The sequence below is a fragment of the Dromiciops gliroides genome, chromosome 4, assembly GCF_019393635.1.
Source record: "Dromiciops gliroides isolate mDroGli1 chromosome 4, mDroGli1.pri, whole genome shotgun sequence".
In the NCBI taxonomy this organism is placed as follows: Eukaryota; Metazoa; Chordata; class Mammalia; order Microbiotheria; family Microbiotheriidae; genus Dromiciops; species Dromiciops gliroides.
Genome location: NC_057864.1, coordinates 339,894,267 through 339,917,818, shown reverse-complemented (window position 1 = coordinate 339,917,818; position 23,552 = coordinate 339,894,267). Strand labels below are relative to the sequence as shown.

Genomic DNA, 23,552 nt, shown 5'->3' with positions numbered 1-23,552 from the left:
TCAGACACTTGACACTTACTAGCTGTGTGACCCTGGGCAAGTCACTTAACCCTCATTGCCCCTAAAAAAAATAATCATGGTAGGGGCAGCCAGTAGCATGGAAGGAATGTTGAAAGATCTTAAGGTAGCCCTCCAGAAAAGGAGGACAAAGGAAAGAATGGGATAAGATGAGAAGTCAGGGACTCATTGCTAATTGATGGGTTGAAGGCAGGGCCACACTACTGACCACTCTATCAAAGTATCTTCTGCTCCTGGCCATGTGGAAGTCTGTCACTTTCAAGCCTTTATGGAATGATGGGTGGCCTCTAGAGGCAAGATCCTCTAACTTAATAGATGAACAAAATTATGGGGAAGGAGTTAAGTGGGGGGAGGGGGGAGGAATAGGAAACTGGGAAAATAGGGTGTGTGTTTTATGCCCCTTTACCTTCATTTATTTTAATTTGTGATGTGATCAAAGTGTTTTAAAAAGCATGGTGTTATCTGTGTTACAAATACATATTTTGGCTACAGTGAGACTTTCAAAAATGACTAAATTGGTTCATCTTATTTTATATATTTTATCTAGCTTGAGTAATAAGTAAATTCCTGTAAGTAGCTCCATCCACAGTATGGTTCAAAGTGTTACCACATTTTGGGAAGTAAAAGAGGTAGCTTTTTCCTTCAGTCTTCCTACCATAGGGGAGGGCTCCCCCAAGTCACAGAGGCTAATTAACCAATGCCTACTTTGAGCTCCTTGCTGGAAAAGTTCTCTATAAACAAAAAAGTTTCTGATGCTGTTCTTTTTCTCCTTAAATTCACCAAAAGGAGGCCGGCAGCATTCCATTATGGAAAAAACACTGGTCTTGGGGTGCTGCTCCCTGAACTACTTTTCTGTGCTTGAAGAAATCAATTTCCCCCCACCCTCCCCGCAAAAAACAAAAACCTGCATTTCCTCACCTGTAAGATCTGAGTGGCAATTACAAAGTACTGGAGGGGAGGGAGAGGGAATGAGAATTTGTATAGCACCGCCAAGCATTGTGCTAAGCATTAGGGGATATGATAGAACAGTAGAACAATTTCTCAAGAAATTCCCATTCTAATGGGGGAGACAATCCATCTGCTGCCACGCAGATGGAAAGGCCCCACAGTCCTTAAGATGCAGCGGCAAAGCAGATATTAATGCTTCTTCTTTAATGACATTTCAACGACTTAAATCAGTTTCTATGCTGAGCCATTTGACAGCGCCAAGGCTTTGGGTGGCAAGAACTTTCCTCTCTGGGTCTTCAGTAACTGTGGCTGTACCACCTACGGGAGCTGCTTCTCCAGGAGACAGCTGAGGGCACTGGGCTGGAAGCAGGGCTATTCCCAGGGCTTTTGGGTACAGAGTCCTGAGTTGTCTCCCTCTGGGTCTGAGAGGAGTGGGAGGTCATGGTGGTGACGGTGGTTTGCCTAGACGAACCCACGCTACCCCCACGTCTCTCCTTCAGGGTGTCTTGCTGATTCAGCTAAGATGGCTTCCCTGCCACGTGCTTAGTTGGAACTATGCCTGGCACATAGTAGGCGCTTAATACATGTATATTGCACTGACTGTGTTGTTCGTGAATTCAAGTCCCGTCTGGGTGACCTTAGCCAAGTCACTTAAACTCTCCAGGGCTATAACAGAGATGCCCACCTGTCTGAATGGGTAGAGGGAGTTTCCTTACCTGGGAATACCTTATATTAATGAAGTCACAGGACTACCCCAAGTCTATGATGATCTCTACCCCGGTCACTCCACAGGTGCCCGGCTCTCTAGCTCCTTAGCATCCTTAGCAAACACACGCAACAGGCTTCTAAGGGCTGTCGCGCCTGCGCCCTGGGAACCCAGAGCGCGCGCCCGTCGCCGGCCCCACCCCTCTCGGAGCCAGAGGAAGAGCCAGTCCCGAGAGATTCATGCCTTTTCTAGTGGGGGTGGGCCACGTCCTCGCGCTGGGAGCGTCATGACGCACGCACGCTCGAGGGAGGAGGCGCCTCTACTTCCGGGATTTTGAAGCCGGGACGCTGGTTCTCTGGCCGGCTGAGCTGGCAGCTGTCGGGCAGGCGGAGAGCTTGAGGCTCGGGGTGCCCCGGAGTCGGGGCCTGCCCTGGCTGTCCTTTGGCCGGGGTCCCCGCCGCAGGGCGGGGAAGGGTGGGCCCGGGCTGGACTAGCCTTCCCCTCCTCCTTCTCGGGGAGGCAACGGCCTCCACCCCGGCTCGGCCTCGGGCCTCGTCCGGGTGATCCGCGGCAGCCCCGCTGCCCCAGCCAAGGTAACCTGATCGCCCCGGCCGCCTCCTACTCCTCCGTCCCCTTCGGGCGCCCGAGTCTCCGGCGACCGATGCCTGCACCCGGGGCTTGGAAGCTGTCAGTGAGCGGGGCCCAGCGCGGGTGACGTCAGCCTGACCCTCTCTCTCCTCCACCCCCCCACCCATTTTTTGAGTCTTCTAATTAATGGAAATCCTTAGTTATTTGTATAAAGTAGCAGGCGCTGCCATCAGGTACCCAGATAACTTCTTGGGGTCATAAAGCCAGAGTCGCAAGGGACATAAAAAAGGCGTCTCGTTTTACAAATGAAGAAACTGAGGCCGAGAAATTCATTTAGATCACACAGGGGCTAAAGTAGCAGTTGAACCCAAGACCACTGACTCTTTCCACTGTACCAACTACCCTGTCATTTTCAACTATAAAATTATAGAGTTGTACTGTTTTCCTAACTTGAGGTCCCTGAACTTAAAAAAATATATATGTATATTAATAACTATTTCACCATAATTGGCTTTCTTTGTAATCAGTGTATTCTATTTCATGCATTTAACAAAGATTCTGAGAGAATGAGATGACATTCTAAGAAGGGGGTCCTCTGGACTATTAGACTGCTGAAGGAGTCCATGATACAAAAATAAAGTTAAGAACCCTTGGACTAGATGTTCTTTAGCATCATCTACAGATCTTAATATTATATTATGTCCCACAATTCAGCTCGTTAAAAAGAAAGACCTAAATTCAAATTCTGACTGACCACCAGCTCTGTGACCTTGGCTAAATTGCTAATCTCTCAGTGCTTCAGGCCTCTATTAAATGATCCTTAAGATACAGAGCAGGGATGTATCTGCATTGGTAGAGGACGTCCTATACTGATGAAATCATAGGTGAAGTTAAACAGGCAATCCTGATTTTTTTTAATTCGTTTATAAAGTGAAATTGTGTACTCTTTGAACTCCTTATCCATGCCCTACCAGACCGTTATCCTGTAAGTAAAGTGATTGTCATGTTTATAAAAGGGAAATGAAAAACTAGAGTATATAAATACCCTTATTCCAGTGATTGATAGAGTCAGAAGAGATCTTGATGGCATCTTACTCAATCCTTTAATTTTGCTATGGAAACTGAAGCACAAGGATTAAATGATTTCTCCAAAGTTACCCAGCTAAGTTAAGGGCAGAGCCAGGACTAGACCAGGACACTACCCTCTGACTTTTAGTGTTCTTTATAAATAGACATTTTAAAATGAAATGCTAATCCTTTTTTTAAAATTATGAAAGTATTTTATTATTTTCCAGTTACATGTAGAAATAGTTTTCAACATTTGTTTTTATGAGATTTCTAGTTTCAGATTTTTTTCCCCTCCCTCTCCCCTTCCCCAAGACAGCAAGTAATCTGATATAGGTTATATATGTACAATAACATTAAACATATTTCTGCATTAATGCTAATGCTTTTTAAAATGTTTGCAAAGCACTTTCCTCACAACCCTATGTGGTAGGTAACTTAAGTGTTATGCCCATTTTACACATGAAGAAATTTAAGATTAAGCAGTTACAATTTGTCAATAACTATGTTGCTAGATAAGAATCTACAAAAACATTTTAACTCAAGTCTCCTGATTTCAAATCCAGTTTTCCATCCACTGTGTTATAAACTACCTCTTATGAGTTAAGAGTATTGAGTTTAGAGCCAGGATCATTTGGGGTCATTTTACTGCTTCTAACTTACTAGATAGGTAACCCTGAGCTATTGACTTATGAGTGCCAGGCAATTTCCTAGGATTTACCTACTATGGTGTAATTCGTTATGACATTTAGGGATTGGGGGGGCCTCTTTAGAAATATCAAGTTCATTTCCCTTCCATAAGAATCCAAATTGTTAAGGTAGTAATATAAGACTGGAAACCTGGTGTCTGTCACCAGAATGTCAGTGTTTGAGCAAAAATTGTGTTGGTTATTCATGAGCACCTTTGAGTTTTTACATTCTTTCTGTGGGGCAAAATAAAGTCTGTCCTGTTTTCATTTTGCTTTGTTATATTGAACTGTTGCACAGGAATGGGAGTCCCTTTTACCTACATCAGTGAAGACTTACATTAAGCTATATTCTAAGGTTCCCAGAAGAAACACCAGATTGGGGCTAAATAAGCAAATGAGATGATTTTTGAGATGTCCCCAAGAGCAAACTTGATCTATGTAAGCCGAATTGTAATCTCCATTAATGAAGGAAATTTTCACCCTGGGAATTCCTCAGGATGACAAAATCACAGATCTGCATGTTTACATAGTCTTGCTTCATGCTGTTTTATTATCTTTTGTGGGGCAATGAGGGTTAAGTGACTTGCCCAGGGTCACACAGCTAGTAAGTGTCAAGTGTCTGAGGCTGGATTTGGAACTTGGGTCCTCCTGAATCCAGGGCTGGTGCTTTATCCACTGCACCACCTAGATGCCCTTCATGCTGATTTACAGAGAAAATATGACCATTTCATTTTTGCCATTGGTAAGTTTACTAAATCCTATGTTTTTTTTTAAAGCATCTTTTTCCTTCTATAGGTTTTAAACCTTTTTGGCTTAGAACAAAAATGGCAGAAGAAACTCCAGTGGCTTCTGAGAAGCTCGTTGTACATTCAGAGGCTCATAGTGGTACTATTCTGGCTAATTTTGAGGAACAAAGGAAAAGAGGCTTTCTCTGTGATATCACTCTAATAGTAGAAAACGTACATTTCCGGGCCCACAAAGCTTTACTTGCTGCCAGTAGTGAGTATTTCTCAATGATGTTTGCAGAAGAAGGGGAAATAGGCCAGTCAATTTATATGCTGGAAGGTATGTTAGCAGACACGTTTGGTATACTGCTAGAATTCATCTATACAGGTTATCTTCATGCCAGTGAAAAAAGTACAGAACAAATATTGGCTACTGCTCAGTTTTTAAAAGTATATGACTTAGTAAATGCTTACACCGACTATCAAAGTAATCATAGCTCAACAAATCCAACCTCTTTGGCCGCTGGTGGAGCTCCAGTAGTGGTTATTTCTAACAAGAAAAATGATGATCCTCCAAAGCGAAAACGAGGGAGACCAAGAAAAGTCAAAAATGTGCAAGCAGTAAAACCAGAAATGGCTTCACTTGAAGACATCCAACTCCGAGAGAATAATTCCGTTCAAAATAAGCAAAACTCTATGGTAAAAATAGTAGAAGGAAGCAATAGTATAACAAACGAACAGATCCCAGTGAGAGAAGTGGAAGAATCTGAGCGTGCTTGTGGGTCAGGCGCTGTGGAAATGCCCACAGAAGAAGATGAGAACTGTGATCCTAAGTCCCAGGATGTACAAGGCAATCAGAGTCGCTACAGCAAGCGCAGGATTCAGAGATCTGTTAAACTGAAAGATTATAAACTTGTTGGAGATGAAGAGGATCAGTATTCAGCTAAGAGAGTATCTGGAAGAAGAAAACGCCCTGGTTCTGAGGCTCGCTGTAAAGAATGTGGCAAAGTGTTTAAGTACAATCACTTTTTAGCCATCCATCAGAGAAGTCATACAGGTATAATGCTTTCTTGGTATGTTGGAATTGTTTGTTTGTTTAATTCCTTAGACTCTGCATTTCTGATTAGTTGAGAATGTTAGAAACCTTGTTTTTGCCAAAGCTAACCCCTTTGCAGCAAAGACTACCTCTGGGATCATGTTATATCAGTCAGCCTGTTTGACACCTTCAGTATCTCCAATATTAAGCAACATGCTTAAGTCTCTCTATCTTAAAAGATTCATCCTTTGATCTTCAGTAGGATATAAGCTTCTTGAGGGCATAGTATGGACACTAGGCCCACGATATGTTTTTTGTTGTTTGACCCTGCCAACCACTCAAGCTACTATTGTCTCTTCCCTTTCACTGCTAAGTGAAAGCAGTATTTACTGCTTCTACCACATTAGCACCTACCCATTCCTCAATTACTCCTATTCTATGTAAATCGTTCTGACAAAAATAACCAGTGAGTTCCAGGAAACACTTCTTAGTCCTCATCCTCCTTGATCTTTCTATACTCTTAACCCTATTAATCACCCTATTAATCACTCTTAGCTGAATCCTATTAGTTTTTTTCCCTTATACTATCATGGAGATAGTTCCTTCTTAGGGCTTCTCTCAATGCTGTATACTAAGCCCTCATCTCTGTATGTATTCTCTCCCTCAACAATTTTATCAGTTTCCATAGCTTTAGTTATCACTTGGGATCAAAGTAGGATAGGACCTTTGAGATCCAGGGACTTATAACTGCATCTCTTAATGAACCCTCTTCCCCTTCGACAGCATAATTGGTTCCTGCGCAGATCAAAGTTTTGAAGTCTTTCAAAATTGTATTATTGTACATTATTGTTATCATTAGAAAAATTGGTTTCAGGTTCTACTCCACTCTGCCTTTGTTCCCCTTGCACACTCATATGTGCTCACCTACTGTATTACTAGCTTTTCAGTCATCTTGCCTTTTCCTCTCACTATTCTTCATTTCAAAACATAATAGGCCCAAATTGAAAAATCTTTCCACTACAATGCTGCCTCCCCATTCCTATTGCCTGAGACCAAACACTGCCCACCCCTTCTTTGACAATTGCTATTCTTGTCCTTCAAGGCCCCGCATAGGTACTGTCTGCATACCTTCCTATAGCCCTCAGCTACAGGTGGTCTCTGCTTCCCTCTATCTCTCACAACTGTGTTTGACATTTCCTGGCCCCTTCAACCTTTTATAGTTAGTATCATATTTGTGTTTCATCAGCCTACTAGACTATGCTCCTTGAGGCTTGGTCTGGGTTTGGTTTGGTTTTTTCTTTGCTTTCCTCCAGTTTTTGTATTCCAAATGCTTAGTGTCTTGTACCTGATGGGTATTTACATACATGTTTGGAGTGAATTTTTTACATTCTCCTATTTTTGTACTTGCTCTAGGGGAACGACCTTTCAAATGTAATGAGTGTGGAAAAGGTTTTGCACAGAAGCACTCATTGCAAGTTCACACAAGGATGCACACAGGGGAACGGCCATATACCTGTACTGTTTGCAGTAAGGCTTTAACTACAAAGCATTCTCTACTGGAACACATGAGCCTACACACAGGTAACTAACTGTACTCAGGACAAGTCAAACTGATACCAAGAAGCCACCATTTCTTTAGTTAGGATTTAAACTACCTGGATTCTCCAACCCCAAGCTTTACCATAATGTCTTTATGTCTTTTGAAGATCTAATAATGTCTTTAAGACTGTTCCTTCATGCACCCCTCCAAAAAACATTTTTAGTTTTAAGCCTCCATAAATTCTGCATGACATTGAGTATGATGGTATAATTGAGAATTGCTTTTCCTATTAGATGAAATGGGCTTTTCCCAGTGATGAGATTGTATGTTTTCCTTTTCCTTCCTGAATGTTATTGCTTAGACAAAGTTAATTTTCCTTTTTTTACCTCCCTTCCCCTTCCCTACCCAGGACAGAAGTCTTTTACCTGTGATCAGTGTGGAAAGTATTTCAGCCAGAAAAGACAGCTAAAGAGTCATTACCGAGTACATACAGGTACAAGGATTTTGGGGAAAATCTGGATTGGTGAAATGAGGAAAAATAACACAGTTCTGGTATCTAAAACAGAACTAAGTAAATAGTAAAATAGAATTGGTATTTGTTCCCAAATAAATCTGTTAGCTCCCATAATAGTAGGATTCTGTACTTTAGTATGCTATATCATTCCTCTTCTACATTTTGAGCCCTTCCTGCTTTAAGGGGTACCATAAACTTGTTCACTATTTAGGCCTTAATTAACTTTGTGTAGCTTGTCTCTTTTATTAATTCAGTATAACATATTATCTGAATCATGGGGCAGAGACAGACAAATAGTAACTTCCAAAGGAGTCCCCTGTAGCCCTATTGTTTCTGTCCTTGATTTATTTGTTTCTTATTCCTACCTGCATTCATCTTCCAATAGCAGAGAAAGGAAAGGGTTGGTTGAGAATGGTGAGATCACTGGCCTTGGCCTCTCCCAGGTTTCAGAGACGAAAGGTGGAAGAAGTTCATTTAAGGCGAGTAAAGAGCAGCTCAACTTGGAATATTAGTGGACTCAGCATGACTTAACTGAAATAAAGAGTGAAGATAAATAAATAGAAATTATTGCAGAAATAATCAATGAAATCATTGTTTTGTTAAAGTATTATATTAAAGTGGTTGTTTTGCAGGGAATTGCTTTAACACAGATCACTGAAGAAATACAGGGGAAACATTCATGCACTGACACTTTTTTTATTATTGCGACAAGGCCATTCATTACCGGAATGTAACCACTGTCATCGCAAATTCATGGATGTATCTCAGTTAAAGAAACATCTGAGAACACACACAGGTAATGTGAACATATTATATGCTTTGTTGGAATAGATAATCAGCTTGTCTAGTGGATAGAGCACTGGACTTGGAGTCCGGAAGACTTAGGTTCAAATCTTTCCTCTGATGTAGTGTGACCAAGGGGTAAACCACTTAATCTTGCTAATCCCCAGTTTCCCCATCCCTAAAATAGGCATAATACTTGTACTACCTATCTTACAGGGTTCAGACATCCAGCCTTGACAAAATGCCCAAATTCTGGCAGCATCTGTCTATAGAAAAGGGTGGGGGTTTTGTTTGTTTTAATGTAAGGTTATTTGTAAAGTTAGTAGTCCCCTAAGAATATATTTACTTTAATCATTATTTTTATTGAGTAGTTTCTTTTAATACACATGTTGAGATTAGACTGCCTCCTTTATGGATTTGTGATTTCATCTGTTTGGGTACTGACAGATTATAATTCTCTTCATCCAGAAAAGCGACTCTTAGTAGATGATCTTTGTGATATCCTCCAGTCAAAAAAATTCATGGCCAGTTTTCTAGTAGATGAGCATCTTTAAATCTAGTTAAGCTGGTTCTTTGGCAGCAGATAGGAATGTTCAAAGCCCTTTTTCAAAGGCTCCTGTTCTGCGTCTTTTCAGCCCCTTAAGACCTGCCAGAACTTGTTTTGTGCTGTATAGCCTTTCAGAGGCTCATGGTCAAGACTCCTCAACACCCAGATGAGGTGTTGAAAATAGGACTTTGATGGAGGCCCGAGGGCCACATGATAGTATAAATCATAGCCAAGTCATTGTCCCACTGAGAGTACTTTCCACATGTGACATGGTTACCAAGATATTTGGGAGAGAAGAGGGAAAGTACAGCTGACTATCAAAGTTAGCATAGGTAGTAAGAATCGATCAAATAATTTTTCCCCTAGAAACACCACTTCCTTGTTACTCAATAGTTGAGCACTACCACCTCCAGGAAAGTCAGCTTTGGGCAGCGAAAGGAGATAGGAGTGATAAAGGAAACTCAAAACCTTTTATGTTAAGGTAAGCAAAGTCGAAGTGTTGGGCTTCATAACTTTTGGGGCAGGGTAACGATATCTATGATGTATTCATATTGGATTTCTAATAGATATTTTTCTCTGGGATATTGCTCATTTCTAATAATGACTTTTTGTAGTTAGTTTAAATCTGAAATGTTTTTGTTGTTGGCATGGACTGACCTTTTAAAAAAAACAAACAAACAGATTTTGGATCTTAATTTGATCCCGGGTCCTGTTCAACTTTGAAAATGCCTCATGTCTCCATCCTTTCTCTTCCTACTTCTGCAACTCTAGCACAGGTTTACCTCATCTCAAACTTGTACTACCACAGTAGCCTCCTGACTTGAATTCTGCTTACAGCTTTTTACTCTTTGATTCATACAGCATACTGACATCATATTGATCTTCCTGAGACACTGGGATTTTTGGTTTGCTTGTTTGTTGTTGGCTTTTTTTGGGGGGGGGTTGTATATGTGTGGTTTGGGGAGCAGTAGTCTTTGCTAGGTCTTAATCCTCACTCAAACACTTGTATGACTTTGAACAAATCAGCTCTCTGGATCCCCTTCAGTTTCATTATCTTTAAAATGATGAGTTTGGATCTGATGATCTCAAGCCTCTCTTCTAATTCTAATGTTTTATAAGCTGTGCCACCCTAAGCAACTAATCCATCCTCTCTGAGCCTTCTTTTCTTAATCTATAAAATTGGGAGGGAGGGGTAATCCCAGAGTTGTGAATTAAGTGCTTTGTAAAATTTAGTGCTATATAAATGTCATTTGTTGTCACTTCCTTGCTTTAAAAAAAAATTAAAATTAAAATAAACTAGCAGTGGCTCCCAATTCCTTACAGGGTAAAGTCCAGATTTAGCCTGGAATTCTCAGAATCTGAGTTGGAAGGGACTTTGGGAGTTGTCTGCTATAACTAAGACCTGAACAAGAATTCCCTATAAAACATGCTTAATGAGTGACTGTTTATATGAAACCCAAACCTGTCTCTACAGCTTTGGCCCGTGGCTTCTTGTTCTCTCTTCTAAGACCACGAAGAACAAGTATAATTCTTCTTCCACATGACAGACCTTCAAATATTGAATAGTTATTAGAATTCAATAGATAATAGACTATAGGATAACAGATCTAGAGCTGGCAGAAATCTTAAGCATTGTCTAGTCCTACCCCTAATTTTACAGATGAGAAAACTGGCCTGGAGAAGTTCGGTGATTTTCCCATGGTTATACATTAAGTAGTAGAACCAGTATAAACACTCAGTACCATGTTAATTGTTTCCAAAGGTGGCACCCTTTTCATTGTACCATAGCTGTCATTTGTACCCTGAGTTTTCTCTTCCACATCCTAAACATTCCTAATTCCTTCAGTTCATTATTGTTTGGCCTGCCATGTTCTTGCTGAACCTCTTCTGGCTCCTGATGGTTACCACTTCTCTTTTTAAGTGCTTATATACTGTTTGCACCTTTATAATCAGACTTAAGCTTCTCCATCTACCTTTATTTCACTATATTTGTTATCGAAAATTAACTCATCTTTCTGCCTGAACTCGCTTCCAAACTTCCTTATTTCTGTCACAGGCACCACTATCACTCCAGTGTCTCGGGTTCATAATCTTGGCATTGTCTTACACATCTTGCTCTCCCTTCCCCCACATATTCCATCAGTTGCTGACTGTTGCCATTTCTACCTTCATAACATTTCTTAAATAGAACCTTTTCTCTCTCCTCATGCATCTACTACTGTACTTCAGGCCCTCTTCTGTTCTCACCTAGATCATTGCAGCTGCCTCCTAATTGGTCCTTCCCCTTCAAGCCTCTCCCTACTCTGGTTTTTTCTATGTACTACTACCAAAGTAATTTTTTTTTTTTAAGTATACATCTAATCGCGTGATTTCCCCTATTCACCAAGTTCCAGTGGCTTCCTTTTGTCTCAGATAAAATATAAACTCCTGTTTAGTTTTTAAAGCCTTATACAACCTGGCCCAGCCTATCTTTCCAGCCTCATTAGCCATTCCTCATCCTCCCACACCGAAATCCAGCCAAACTGGCTTTGTCTCTCCTCACAACACTCTGTCTCCTGTCTTCATGCATTTGCACCAACTGCCCCCATCTTTGGAATGCACTCTCCTTGCTTCCACCTCATAGTCTTTTGTTTTTCTTCCTTTAAAAGAGAGCTCAGGCAGCATCTTTCTTGATTTCTACCTCCCACCTCCAGCTACCACCCTTCCTCCCAAACTGCCTTTTATTTAACTACAGAGTATATGTTTTTATTTATTAACTTATATTTATGATGTGTGTTTTATGTGTACCTATGATCTCTTCCATGGGAGTACATGCTTATTTTGAGTAAGGATTGTTTCATGCTTGGTACTATCATCCCCAGTGCTGAATACAGTGACTGGCATATAATAAGCACTTAATAAACACATATTGACTTATTGTCAATCCTCATATGATTCCTCTTGTTCTCTTCCACAATCCTCCAGACCTCCTGCTTATTTCTGATGTCAAGCTTTTTTTCTTCTTCAAATCATTTTCAGCTTACTTTGCTCTTTCTCTCCTGAACTCATATAGTGCCTACACTACACCTACATTTTGTCATATGCTCTCTTGTGTTATTACTCAGCTGTTTCATGTGTGTATCTTCTCTTTCCAGCAAAAATAAAAACTGAAAACCAAGGATCTGAGTTCATTTACAGCCCTATAACACCCAATACAGTCTCATGCACAAAGTAGTTGACCAGAAATTACTTGCTAAATTAATTCACATATCAGTGAATTCAAGGCAATGGCATTATTTAACCCCGTTCTCTGAAACAAACGTATTCAATGCATTCTTGTATGTTATGGTGGAGGGAAATCCTTCATGATTTTACATGAGAGTAGAATAATTTCATTTTCATATTTCTCTTTTCTCCTTCCTCTTCTTAATTAAAAAAAAAGCACCATCTGAAAGGCATTCCTCACTACATGATTTGGTTAGCAAGTGAGCTCTCATGCAATTAGCTCTCAGCCACTAAAAAGGGAAAAAAATCAACTAGTTTTCTTATATTCTAAACATTTTTTTGTGGGGCAATGAGGGTTAAGTGACTTGCCCAGGGTCACAAAGTTAGTAAGTGTCAAGTGTCTGAGACTGGATTTGAACTCAGGTCCTCCTGAATCCAGGGCTGGTGCTTTATTCACTGTCTAAACATTTTTCTTCTTCTAGTTCCATTGTGTAATAGAAGATTCTCTTCTCACATATTTGCATCCAAATTGACCTGACTAGATAAAACACCTGTAGGAAAGAAAAAATATCTCAAAAACTGAATAGAATTTTTAAATAGTTATAACTGCGATTCACAGATCATATGAATGGACTAGGGAAAGGTTGCTTTCTTTGTTTAAGAGACTGAGAAAGAATTCAGTCTCAGAATCTGTATGAGGACCTAGGTGGAAGGAAACTAGAAATCATGGGTAACCCCAAATGACATTCCGTTCTGGTCCTATGGAACTGAATGGTGAAAGGAGCAGGACACTGGCATGAGCCAAGGGAGTAATGAATGGATAATGCATACTTAATCAGGAAGAACCTTCTCTGCCTTGGCCACATGGAAAAATGGTTAGCCTGAATCTTCACAGAAATGTTATTTTTTAAATGTATTATTTATTTCTAGCGCCCTTTTTTTAGTTCCAAATTCTCTCCCTCCCTCTTGCCTCTCCCCACCCAGTGAAAAGACAAGCAGTGTGATATCAATTATACATGTGAAACCATGCAAAACCACAGAAATGTATTGAAAAGAAAGATTAGCCAGCTGTTCCTGCTCTTCACCTTGACTGAAATTGCAAATGTTAAGCATTAACTATTTTGTCCCAAATATTTTATTTTCAGTTACTTAAATTTTGTTATTCTACGGATAATGAAGGAAACATCAGAATTGTTTCCTGAAGATCAAAATTCTTAAAGAGCAGAGAAAGCCTTTGTTTAGTTCATTGTATGAACTGGTACTAATAATGCTGCTGGAGTGTAAGCTCTGTGCTATTTATTATCCCCTCTTTCCCCATCCCCAAGTGTCTAGGGCAATATTTTGCACACTGGAGGTACTTGATAGACAATTGAATGATTTTCTCTACCCTGTTGATGCCATTCTTGTCTATAAAAATTTAGGTTTTGGCTTTGGTCAACAATAGCAGTCAGTAATTGACTTGACCTTTATAATAATTTACTATGCCACTAGCAAGATCAAGCAGTATTCTCAATGACACTGAGGCTTCCACCCCCTTTTTGTTGCTTTCAGGTGTTTGTTTTTTAAATAGAAAGCCAAAATGCTTTCTAATTTTTTTTCAGGGGGGGTGGGGAAGGGAAGAGGGAAGGAGAGAATTTGGAAATCAATTAAAAAAAATAATGTTATCAAAATAGCCTGGTGAAGCCAATCCATTTTTCTTAATTTTAAAATAAATTTTGCTTGCTACATTTTATTTTTGTATCCTAATTTTCCCCTTTTTCTTCCCACCTTTCCCCATCATCTCTTATAACAAAGAATTTTTTAAAAGAAAGAGAAAAAAGATTATTCAACAAAACCAATCAATATATTGAAAAATTATGACCTCATATACAGTGTTTCACAGCTGTATGCCCCTCTCCCTTTCCTTTTCTTTTTTTTTCTTTTTTTCTTTTTTTTGTGGGGCAATGAGGGTTAAGTGACTTGCTGAGGGTCACACAGCTAGTTAAGTGTCAAGTGACTGAGACCGGGTTTTGAACTCAGGTACTCCTGAATCCAGGGCTGGTGCTTTATCCACTGCGCCACCTAGCCTCCCCCTCCCTTTCCTTTTCAAAGGAGTAAGGGGAGATATCTTCTCATAGCTCTTCTTTAAAGGCAAACTTGTTCTTTGAAATTCTGCAGCATTAATTTTTATTGTTTTATGGGAGTGGTTCTTTCATTTACATTGCTTTATTCATCGTGTATATTGCTCTCTTGGCTCTGCTTATTTCACTTTTGGTATAAGTCTTTCCATGCTGCTCTGTAGTCATCAGAGTCATAATTTTTTACAACATAGTAATCTTTTGTAAGATAAGAAAGGAAATGGTTAATTGGGAAAAACATTTGGGAAATAATTGGGGAAAAAAATTTTGGATAAGGGTTTAGTATCTAAAATACAGAAAACTAACAGAAATGTGTATGACTAAAATCGATTTCCAAATAGTTAAGTGGATAAAGGATACAAAGAATTCTTAAAAGAATTGCACACTCTTAATATCCATAATGAAAAAATGCTCCAAATCCCCAAATGAAAACATCCAGGAAGTCTCACCCAGCAAATTGGCAAAACCTTTCAGTTTCATATAATCAAAACTATTTTATCTTTTGTAATTGCCTCTGTCTCTCTTTTGTTAGGAAATTATCTCCTACCCATAACTATAAAAGATATGGTCTGTTTCTCTTTCAAATTTTTTATGGTATGATCTTTAATATTCAGATTGTATGTCCATTTTGAATTTGGTGTGAAATGTGGTATAAGATTTTTGCTTCAGCCTAATTTCTGCCAAATTGCTTTCTAATTCTTCTGCAGTTTTTATCAAAAATGTTTTTTTCCTAAGCATGTTTTCAGGTTTATTGATCAGTTGATTATTGAGTTCCATTTTTTCTGATTCTCCCTTATCTGATACATTTCATTGATCTGCTGCTTGTTGTAGTTTTGTTTTCAGTCATGTAGGATTCTTCATGACCCCATTTAAGGTTTTCTTGGCAAAGATAACTGGAATGGTTTGCCATTTCCTTCTCGAAGCTTATTTTTATACATGAGGAAACTGAGGCAAGCAGGGTTAAGTGATTTGCACAGGGTCACACAGCTAGCAAGTGTCTGAGGCAGATTTCAGCTCAGGTCTTCCTAACTCCAGGCCCAGTGCTCTATCTACTGTACCCCGTAGCTGCCAATTGGTTTTGATGATTGCTGCTTTATGATATAGTTTGAGATGCCACTAGCAGTTTTAAAGTGTAAGCAAGACAGAGAAAAAAGCTGTCAAAGGAAATGAAATGATAGAAAAAAGTGATAAGGGGTGGGGAGAGAGAGTGTGTGTATTAAGAAAGTGGTAGAATGCTTCCTGAGGTGAACCTGTTTTTTCAGGTTTGTAAGTGAGGGAACCTTTGTCGGTTGTTAACGGTTTAAGAAGCCTATTAACTGCAGCTCACAATCTTGTTTACTCCAAATCTTGGAGCACCTCCATGAAGTAATTCTAAAGTAATGAAATGTATCATTGTGAGTGGTCCACAGTAAGTGTATTTAGGAGCTGGAAGGGATTGGGTTTGTTTTGTTTTGTTTTTTTAGTGAAGCAATTGGGGTTAAGTGACTTGCCCAGGGTCACACAGCCAGTAAGTGTTATGTGTCTGAGGCCGCATTTGAATTCAGGTACTCCTGACTCCAGGGCCGGTGCTCTATCCACTGCGCCACCTAGCTGCCCCTGGAAGGGATTGTTTTGATGTAGCCCAACCTCCCTGAAATTGAGGTTCACAAAATTCAATTTCCATTATTTTATTTTTAAATTTTATTTAATTAAATATCTATATACATAGATTTGTGTATCAGTGACAGGAAATAATAATAGAAATTAAAATCAAACAACTGAGATTTACACCTAACCGATGACCAAAGATGGGAATAGTCCACATTGGTGGGGATGTGTAAAAACAGAAACACTAATGCAAACTATTTTGCCACCCTTATGGAAAGCTATTTGGAATTATGCAAATTAAATGACTAACAGGTTCAAACCATTTGACTCACATCCTACATACCCTAAAGGAGGTCGGTGAATCAAAGAAAGACCTCTTTATGGCAGCACTTTTTGTTATAGCAAAGAATTGAAAACAGAGTAGATGTACCATCTGTTTGGTAATAGCTAAACAAGTTATGATGCATGGATGTTTATTCAATATTACTACTTGGTTAATATTTAGAGAAACTTATATGAATGGATACAAAATAAAGTAAGCAGAACCAGGAAAATATTATGAACAATGATTACAGTAACATAAATCTAAAGCACCATAGCAACAAGATCATTGAAACTGAATGCCATGAAACTTTGATGACCAAGTTTGGCCCCAAAGAAGAGAAATAAGGAGGTACTTTCTCTCCCTGTGCCCACCTTTTTTGTGAGGGTGGAAGAATGAATGGGGAAGGAAGGCTGCATATAATGTCAGATTCTTTTTACTTGATAGTTTTGCTGAGCTGCTTTTTTCTTCTCTTTTTTCTTTGTTATAAAGGATAGTCCTCTGGGAGGGGGGAGGAGAAGGATATATACACTGGCAAATACAGGTGATGTAAAAACAAAACATGTCAATGAAAATGTATTTTAAAAAGAAAACGTTATGGGGGGCGGGGAATACATTGCCATTATTAACAAAGCCCATATGAAACAGGATTAACTTTTTGTCCTCCAAAACAGAAGAAACAACAAATGACCCTTTTGATAATACAAGTGAGTAAATATTTTCAGAATTTGTTCAAGTGTTAGACATGAGATTATGGATACCAGACTATCCCTGCTTAGATTTTACTACCTTCAGATATTCAGTGCTGTGATAATTAACAAAAGCACCCAAACAAAGAGGGGGTAAATATTGTTCCTATTTGTAATCAAGTGTGAAGGGAGAGATGAAAATATAGGAATCAAGTATACTATACAATTTTAAGCTATTAAACTTAACTACACTGAGAATTTTGGAACACTGTATATTGACATGAGTTGTCATGTACATACTAGTCTCTTCAACTCAGTTCCATGGGCACAAATCATATCTATATGTTCTCATTGTCTTGTATCCTCCACAGCACCTTTAATACTTAATGAATGTTGATAGAAGAGGATCTCCAAATCCAAGGGAAAAAAAAAAGAACTGTGGAGTATAGATGCTGAATGAACCATACTATTCCTTTTGTTTTTTGGTGCTGTTGTTTTTTTTTCTATTTTGAGGTTTTTCATCATTGCTCTGATTTTTTCTCTTATAACAGGACTAATGCAGAAATAGGATTAATGTTATTATGTGTATATATACATATGTGTGTATAGATATATCTATATCTATATATATGTATATAGATATATAGATATAACCTATATCAGATTACCTGCTGTCTAGGGGAGGGGGGAGGGAGGGGAGGGAAGGAGAAAAATCTGAAATTGTAAAGCTTGTATAAACAAAAGTTGAGAACTATCTTTACATGTAACGGAAAAAATAAAATACCTTATATGTAAAAAAAATACTTAATGAATGTTTTTTAATGAATGCTTGTTGAAACTTGTTTGCCTTTTGCAAAATCTTTTTATTCTTGATAATAGAGGTAATTCGTTGGGATATAAGTGTATTTCACAATATTTCTCTTTTTTCTTAAAGGTGAAAAGCCATTTACTTGCGAAATCTGTGGCAAGTCTTTTACAGCAAAAAGTTCTCTTCAGACACACATCAGAATACATCGGTATGGTTTTTCAGATATTTATCATATATAAAAACCTTCTCCTAAAAATATTACTCCAATAGGATTTTTCCTCAAGCATTTTAATATCATGTTTTGTCTTTTTAACAATGAAATTCTAAATTTTGTTTGCAGAAATAATGCTAGTTAGTTCAAAACTTAAGCCTATAATAAAAAAAATTAAGGGTGCATGGAATATTTTTATTTATCCAAATTAGTATTAGACTGGATCACTGTCATTTTTTGAATATATATATTTGGGGATGGCCCAAATGCTTTTTTATTATAATAACAATCATATTTATGCAGTTTTAATATAAACACATGGATTTTTCTCTATGAATTAAGGACACGATGATGCATTTCCTACAATCTTGACATTTTAGCAGTAAGAAGAAAATGCCATCCATCGCCCTTATTTTTTAGAAATGAGAAGAAGTTAAGAGACTTGTCTAAGACCACATGGTGGCAGAGCCGAGACTAGAACCTTTGCTTCCTGCCTCCTAGTCAAGTACTGTTGGGGCTACAGCAAGGTTGCCACCCCAGAAATTCAAACTCTGTTATGAGAAACATTTTTTAAAATGTCAATTTTGTTTGTTGTTGTTTGTTTGTTTTTACAGAGGAGAAAAGCCATATTCTTGTGGAATATGTGGGAAATCCTTCTCTGATTCCAGTGCTAAGAGGAGACACTGTATATTACACACAGGCAAAAAACCTTTTTCCTGCCCTGAGTGTAATTTGCAGTTTGCACGCTTGGACAACTTGAAGGCCCACTTAAAAATCCATAGCAAAGAAAAACCCTTTCCAGAAGCTCCTAGTGCTCCCAGCAGCAGCAACCCAGAGGAAGTTAGGAATATTCTGCATCTCCAGCAGTATCAACTTTCCACCTCTGGAGAGCAAGAAATTCAACTCCTGGTAACAGACTCAGTCCATAACATCAATTTCATGCCTAGTCATAGTCAAGGAATCAGCATTGTCACGGCAGAAGGCACCCAGAACATGGCAGCTGACCAAGCTGCCGACCTTACAGTGCTCACCCAGCAGCCGGAACACCTGCAGGGTTTGATTCTTTCAGCTCAGCATGACCAAACAGAGCACATCCAGAGTCTCAATATGATGGACAGCCAGATAGAAACCTCACCGACCGAACAGGTGCATATAATCACCCTGTCCAAGGAAACTCTGGAGCATCTTCATGCTCACTGAGAACCAGCTGAGGCACTTAGAAGTGAAGGGCCACTTCCTGCTCAGCTCAGCACATGCAGCCGACCCAGGGATGGAGCTGACAGGCCAGGAGACGCTGTGTGACCCAGCCCACATAGCTTAATGAACAGTTCAGCAAAAGTTTAATTCTGTGGGAATTATATTATCTGATATTTGTCCATCAGCTGACCATGCCATGATTAATGACATTTGAAGTCGGGCTTTCTGATATTGGTTCTAAACTGCAGAGCTGTTTTCACCCTTTCAGATACTAGTAAACTAATATTTATAATGCTTTACATTCAAAGCTGTAAAGTGGCTTGAACTTGTCTGATTTGAACCTATCATGTGACTTGAACCGACCTGTTTGGTAATATTGGTGGAAAAACTTTCACTTTTATTCCTTCTCTTAGGTCTTGGATTTTCACTCAGGTGCTCTACTATAATGAAGGCAATTGTGACTTGTATGTAGGAATTGAAATTCACACCCTTGTGTTGTATTTTTAATCTTCAGGATGACAGTTCTGCTGTATTTTGGGTGTTTGCTGAACTACAAAAGTCAGTTGTGTGTTAGTTTAAATTTCACATATTTGTTGGTTTTGCTTCCTCGTTACTGATAAATACGGAATTGCCACTAAAAGCTAAAAACAAAACAACAAAAAACTTGTTATGTATGCCAAGCCTTCATAATATGTTAAGGAGTACATTCTTTGACACTTTCCCCTCCTCGACACCAAAGAATTAGTAATAGTCTTGTACTTGAATTATTTACTGATTCTGTAAGTCTACTACATTATATGTGAGAGGTAAGAATATATGATAAACCCTTTCTTCAGAATCCAATCAGAAAACTGAAAGAACATATGTATATAAGTATACAGACTCTCTGCTTATGTGAGAAAAGCAAATGTATAAGCAAACAACCTTATATGCAGGATGAATTTCTTAAAAATTACTATTTTGAGAATACCATGAGGTGCATACAGATTTCAGCCTAATGTTTTTCATCTGCATTACTTCAAAATGATACTTGATATTCTTGACACTAGGTCTTCCAAATCATTAGAAAGGTGATATTAAATCCAGTGTATGTTATTACATTCTAATTCTCTAAAAACTGAGTGTACAGTAAGTCAATACTAACCCCAATCAATCTAGATGAAAGGAAAATTAACACAAAAGTCAGACATAATTTTTAAAATGGCTTTTAATGATTCAAAGAGATTTCCTTTCTTTTGGACCCCTACTAGGCCTTACAGGATTAGTAACCACTTTGTATTTTAATCATTCTATGATTTGAGTCATCATAAAAATATTAAATTGTGTTGAGTATAATTTTTAGTGCTGTGTATTTTGGGTATACTTTTCTGTCAGATAACTGATTAAGTGTTCTTGAGAAAATCCAAGGACATAATTTGATTGTTTACAATTTATATAATTGTGGGATAGAATAGGAGAACCAGACACTAAAATATTAGGCATAGTTCATTGGAGGTGGGTTTTGTATTAGTTCCTGCTTTTTAGGTATTCCTGATTTCTGGCCTTCAAATATGTGTTTTGTAAGTTGAAGTAATACTGTTCTTCAGGTTCGTTGAAGAATCACAGCTCCTTCTTACATATTTGATGTTCTGTATTTTTATTATATGGAATTCAATTCCAAAGTAATCTATTTTATATATAACAAGAAGAGCAACATTACATGAATTCTAAATAGGCCAAAGGTAGAAGCTAAAGTTTTATAATCAGAGTTGTAGCCAAAGTAGTATTTTGTGTTCTGCCCTACATTAACTTGACCTTGTAAATAAATGTGAAATATTTATTAACTCATAACCATTTTCAAGCTTTCATTTTCTCCAGAAGTTCTATAAATAGTAAAATCAGAATTCTGTTTATAACTTCTTCTGGCATAGTTACTTCTTGGAGGGAAACGAGAAAGTGATGGTAATTTATAAGTCCAGTTTCACAAACTTGATGAAAATGCTTGCAAGCAGCCTGAGAACCTTTGTCCTATATTTAGAAAAGGTATTTCCCCTTATTTTTTTGTCTGGAAAAGAGAAGACCTGGGAGGATACATGCTAGCTGTCTTCATATCTTTAAAGCTAAGACTATTGGGTGGAAGTGAGAAGGATACAGCCCTCAGTGCAACAAGCAGAACAACTTTTCTGTTAAAAGTTCTCTAAAAGTAGAATGAACCAAGGTAGTGAGTTCCCCATGGGTGGGGGTGGGGAAGGTGAGTTTTTTTAACTTTCTGAATAGATTCAACACAAGTGCCTTCTGATGTTATGAGACTAATGGGAAAAAAAACCTGCTCTTTCTAACTCTAGCTTCCCCTTTGCCCCTATACATATTCTATCATTTTTAAAGTTAAAATTCTTAATTTAAGCATACCGCTCCCCCACTTAAAAAAAAAAAAAGTGAAGTGACTCATCCAGAAAAAGAAAGCTGTAACTGATGCAAAACGTCTAGTTATAGGCAGGATAAAAATTTTCTGATGAAATTTACAATGGTATTGTATACGTCATGGTATTGATTGTAGTGTTTCACAGAAACGATTTCAGCCTGATTTCATTTTGAAATAAGTCTTGAATTTGTGATGAATTTTATGGTAATAGCTTTCTTAAGTATTCTTGAATGTAAGGAGCCTTCTTGGGGAGGATAAGGTCTTGACTTTTTTATCCTTAAGGTTCATGGTTGAGTCAGTGTGTTGTTACCTTTTATGAGGAAGTCTACTAGTCTTTATCATTTATAAGATTAAACTAAAAGATTATCTTAAAGGGCTAATGACTAGAAAGACAAGCTCCTTTAAAAATGACTTAGTTATAAAGGGTTTTGCCTATGAAAAGCCTAAAAGTTTTTCCATTTACACTTCTGTGGTTTGGTTTGGTTTGGTTTGGTTTTTCCAAATAAGACTGGTACAAAAATCATAGAATTTCAAAGCTAGGAAGAGGACCTTAGAGGTCATCTAGTCCAGCCTCTTTATTTGACAGATAAGGAAACTGATGCCCAGAGGGTTGAAGTGATCTACATGAAGTCACCTAGCTAGTTCATGGCAGAGCTAGACCTGGAATCGGTCTCTATTCTCCACTAAGCGCCATTGCTTTTGCAAAAGTAGAAGAAAAAAAAAAGTTGATTAGAAGTGTCTCAAGCCAAGTGATGTGACACTTTGAGCTATTTTTGGTTTTAATGCTTATTTCCTTTCATTGCATTTGTTGTGAAGTAAAAGGTTTCTTCCCTTTTTATAAGGTATAGCTAATAACGGAAGAAATTTTACTTTCCATAGGTGTTATTTGCCTAGAATGTAGGCATTACAAAAAGCCATGTCTGAAAATAAGTACTGGTAGTTTCTAAAGTATAAATTTGGCAATATTTTTGTCCATGCTTCTGAACATTGGCAGGAGCTTGGAAATGGCATAGGATGCCCTCAGTCCTGCTAATATCAATCAAGTGTTTTAAGACATGGGGAATACAAGTACAAGGACTGAAACAATCCCTGGCCTCAAGGATCTTAGATTCTAATGGACTGTGTTAGCAAACATGTTCCCATAGAGATGTTAGTCATCATGATTAGGTTATTTGTGCTGTTATTCTTAATAATGTACAGAGGTCAGAAGACTGAGTCCTGGCTCTGACTTAATGGTCATGTGACCTAGGACATACCTGCTTCAGCTTTTTATTTGTATCATCAGTATTTTGAACATACTATTTATTAAATACATGATTGAGTGAGTCTTTCTGCCTCAGTTCACTCATTTGTCAAGTGGAGATAATTCAGGACTTCAAGGTTTTTGTGTATAAAGCCCTTGGGAAACTAAAACACTACATAAGTGTGAGTGAGTAGTAGTAGCACTGTGTAAACTACATTACAGATTAAATCAGCTTTTATGGACTAGCCTTACAGCTAGAAAGTTCGACTACTGTCTACGGGGAAAAATGCATTCCAAATTCAAAGAACCTAACTTACAAACTTTTGGAACACCATATGTTTGTAGACAGTTTGAGGATGGATTTTTATATCTTCTTTTATCATATAGTAGTACTATCAGGGGCAGCTAGGTGGCACAGCGGTTGGATTGCTGGGCCTACAGCATCTTCCTAAGATCAAATTTGACCTCTGGCACTTCCTGGCTGTGTGACCCTGGGCAAGTCACTTAACCCTGTTTGCTGAAGTTTCCTCATCTGTCAAATGAGCTGGAAAAGGAAATAGCAAATCACTCTGGTATCTTTGTTAAGAAAACCCCAAATGGGATCACAAAGAGTA

General features: G+C 38.4%; 1 protein-coding gene across 5 annotated transcripts; it reads left to right on the top strand.

The window, feature by feature from the left end:
* Window positions 1-2,013: 2,013 nt before the first annotated feature.
* ZBTB24 (zinc finger and BTB domain containing 24) lies at window positions 2,014-20,629 on the top strand. Of its 5 annotated transcripts, none has more exons than XR_006352761.1 (8): window positions 2,014-2,265; window positions 4,810-5,796; window positions 7,189-7,356; window positions 7,725-7,808; window positions 8,542-8,625; window positions 9,526-9,640; window positions 18,013-18,094; window positions 18,712-18,729. XR_006352761.1 is itself a non-coding variant. In XM_043963224.1 (8 exons), the coding sequence occupies exons 2-8, from the start codon at window positions 4,839-4,841 to the stop codon at window positions 19,295-19,297; spliced, it is 1,995 nt and encodes a 664-aa protein (XP_043819159.1). In that variant the 5' UTR covers window positions 2,014-2,265; window positions 4,810-4,838; the 3' UTR covers window positions 19,298-20,629. The 5 variants fall into 5 exon arrangements, 4 of the variants coding, with proteins under 4 accessions (XP_043819159.1, XP_043819162.1, XP_043819163.1 ...); XM_043963224.1 differs by lacking the exon at window positions 9,526-9,640 and adding an exon at window positions 17,064-17,096 and having other exon boundaries at window positions 18,712-20,629; XM_043963227.1 differs by lacking the exon at window positions 9,526-9,640 and having other exon boundaries at window positions 18,712-20,629.
* Window positions 20,630-23,552: the final 2,923 nt, after the last annotated feature.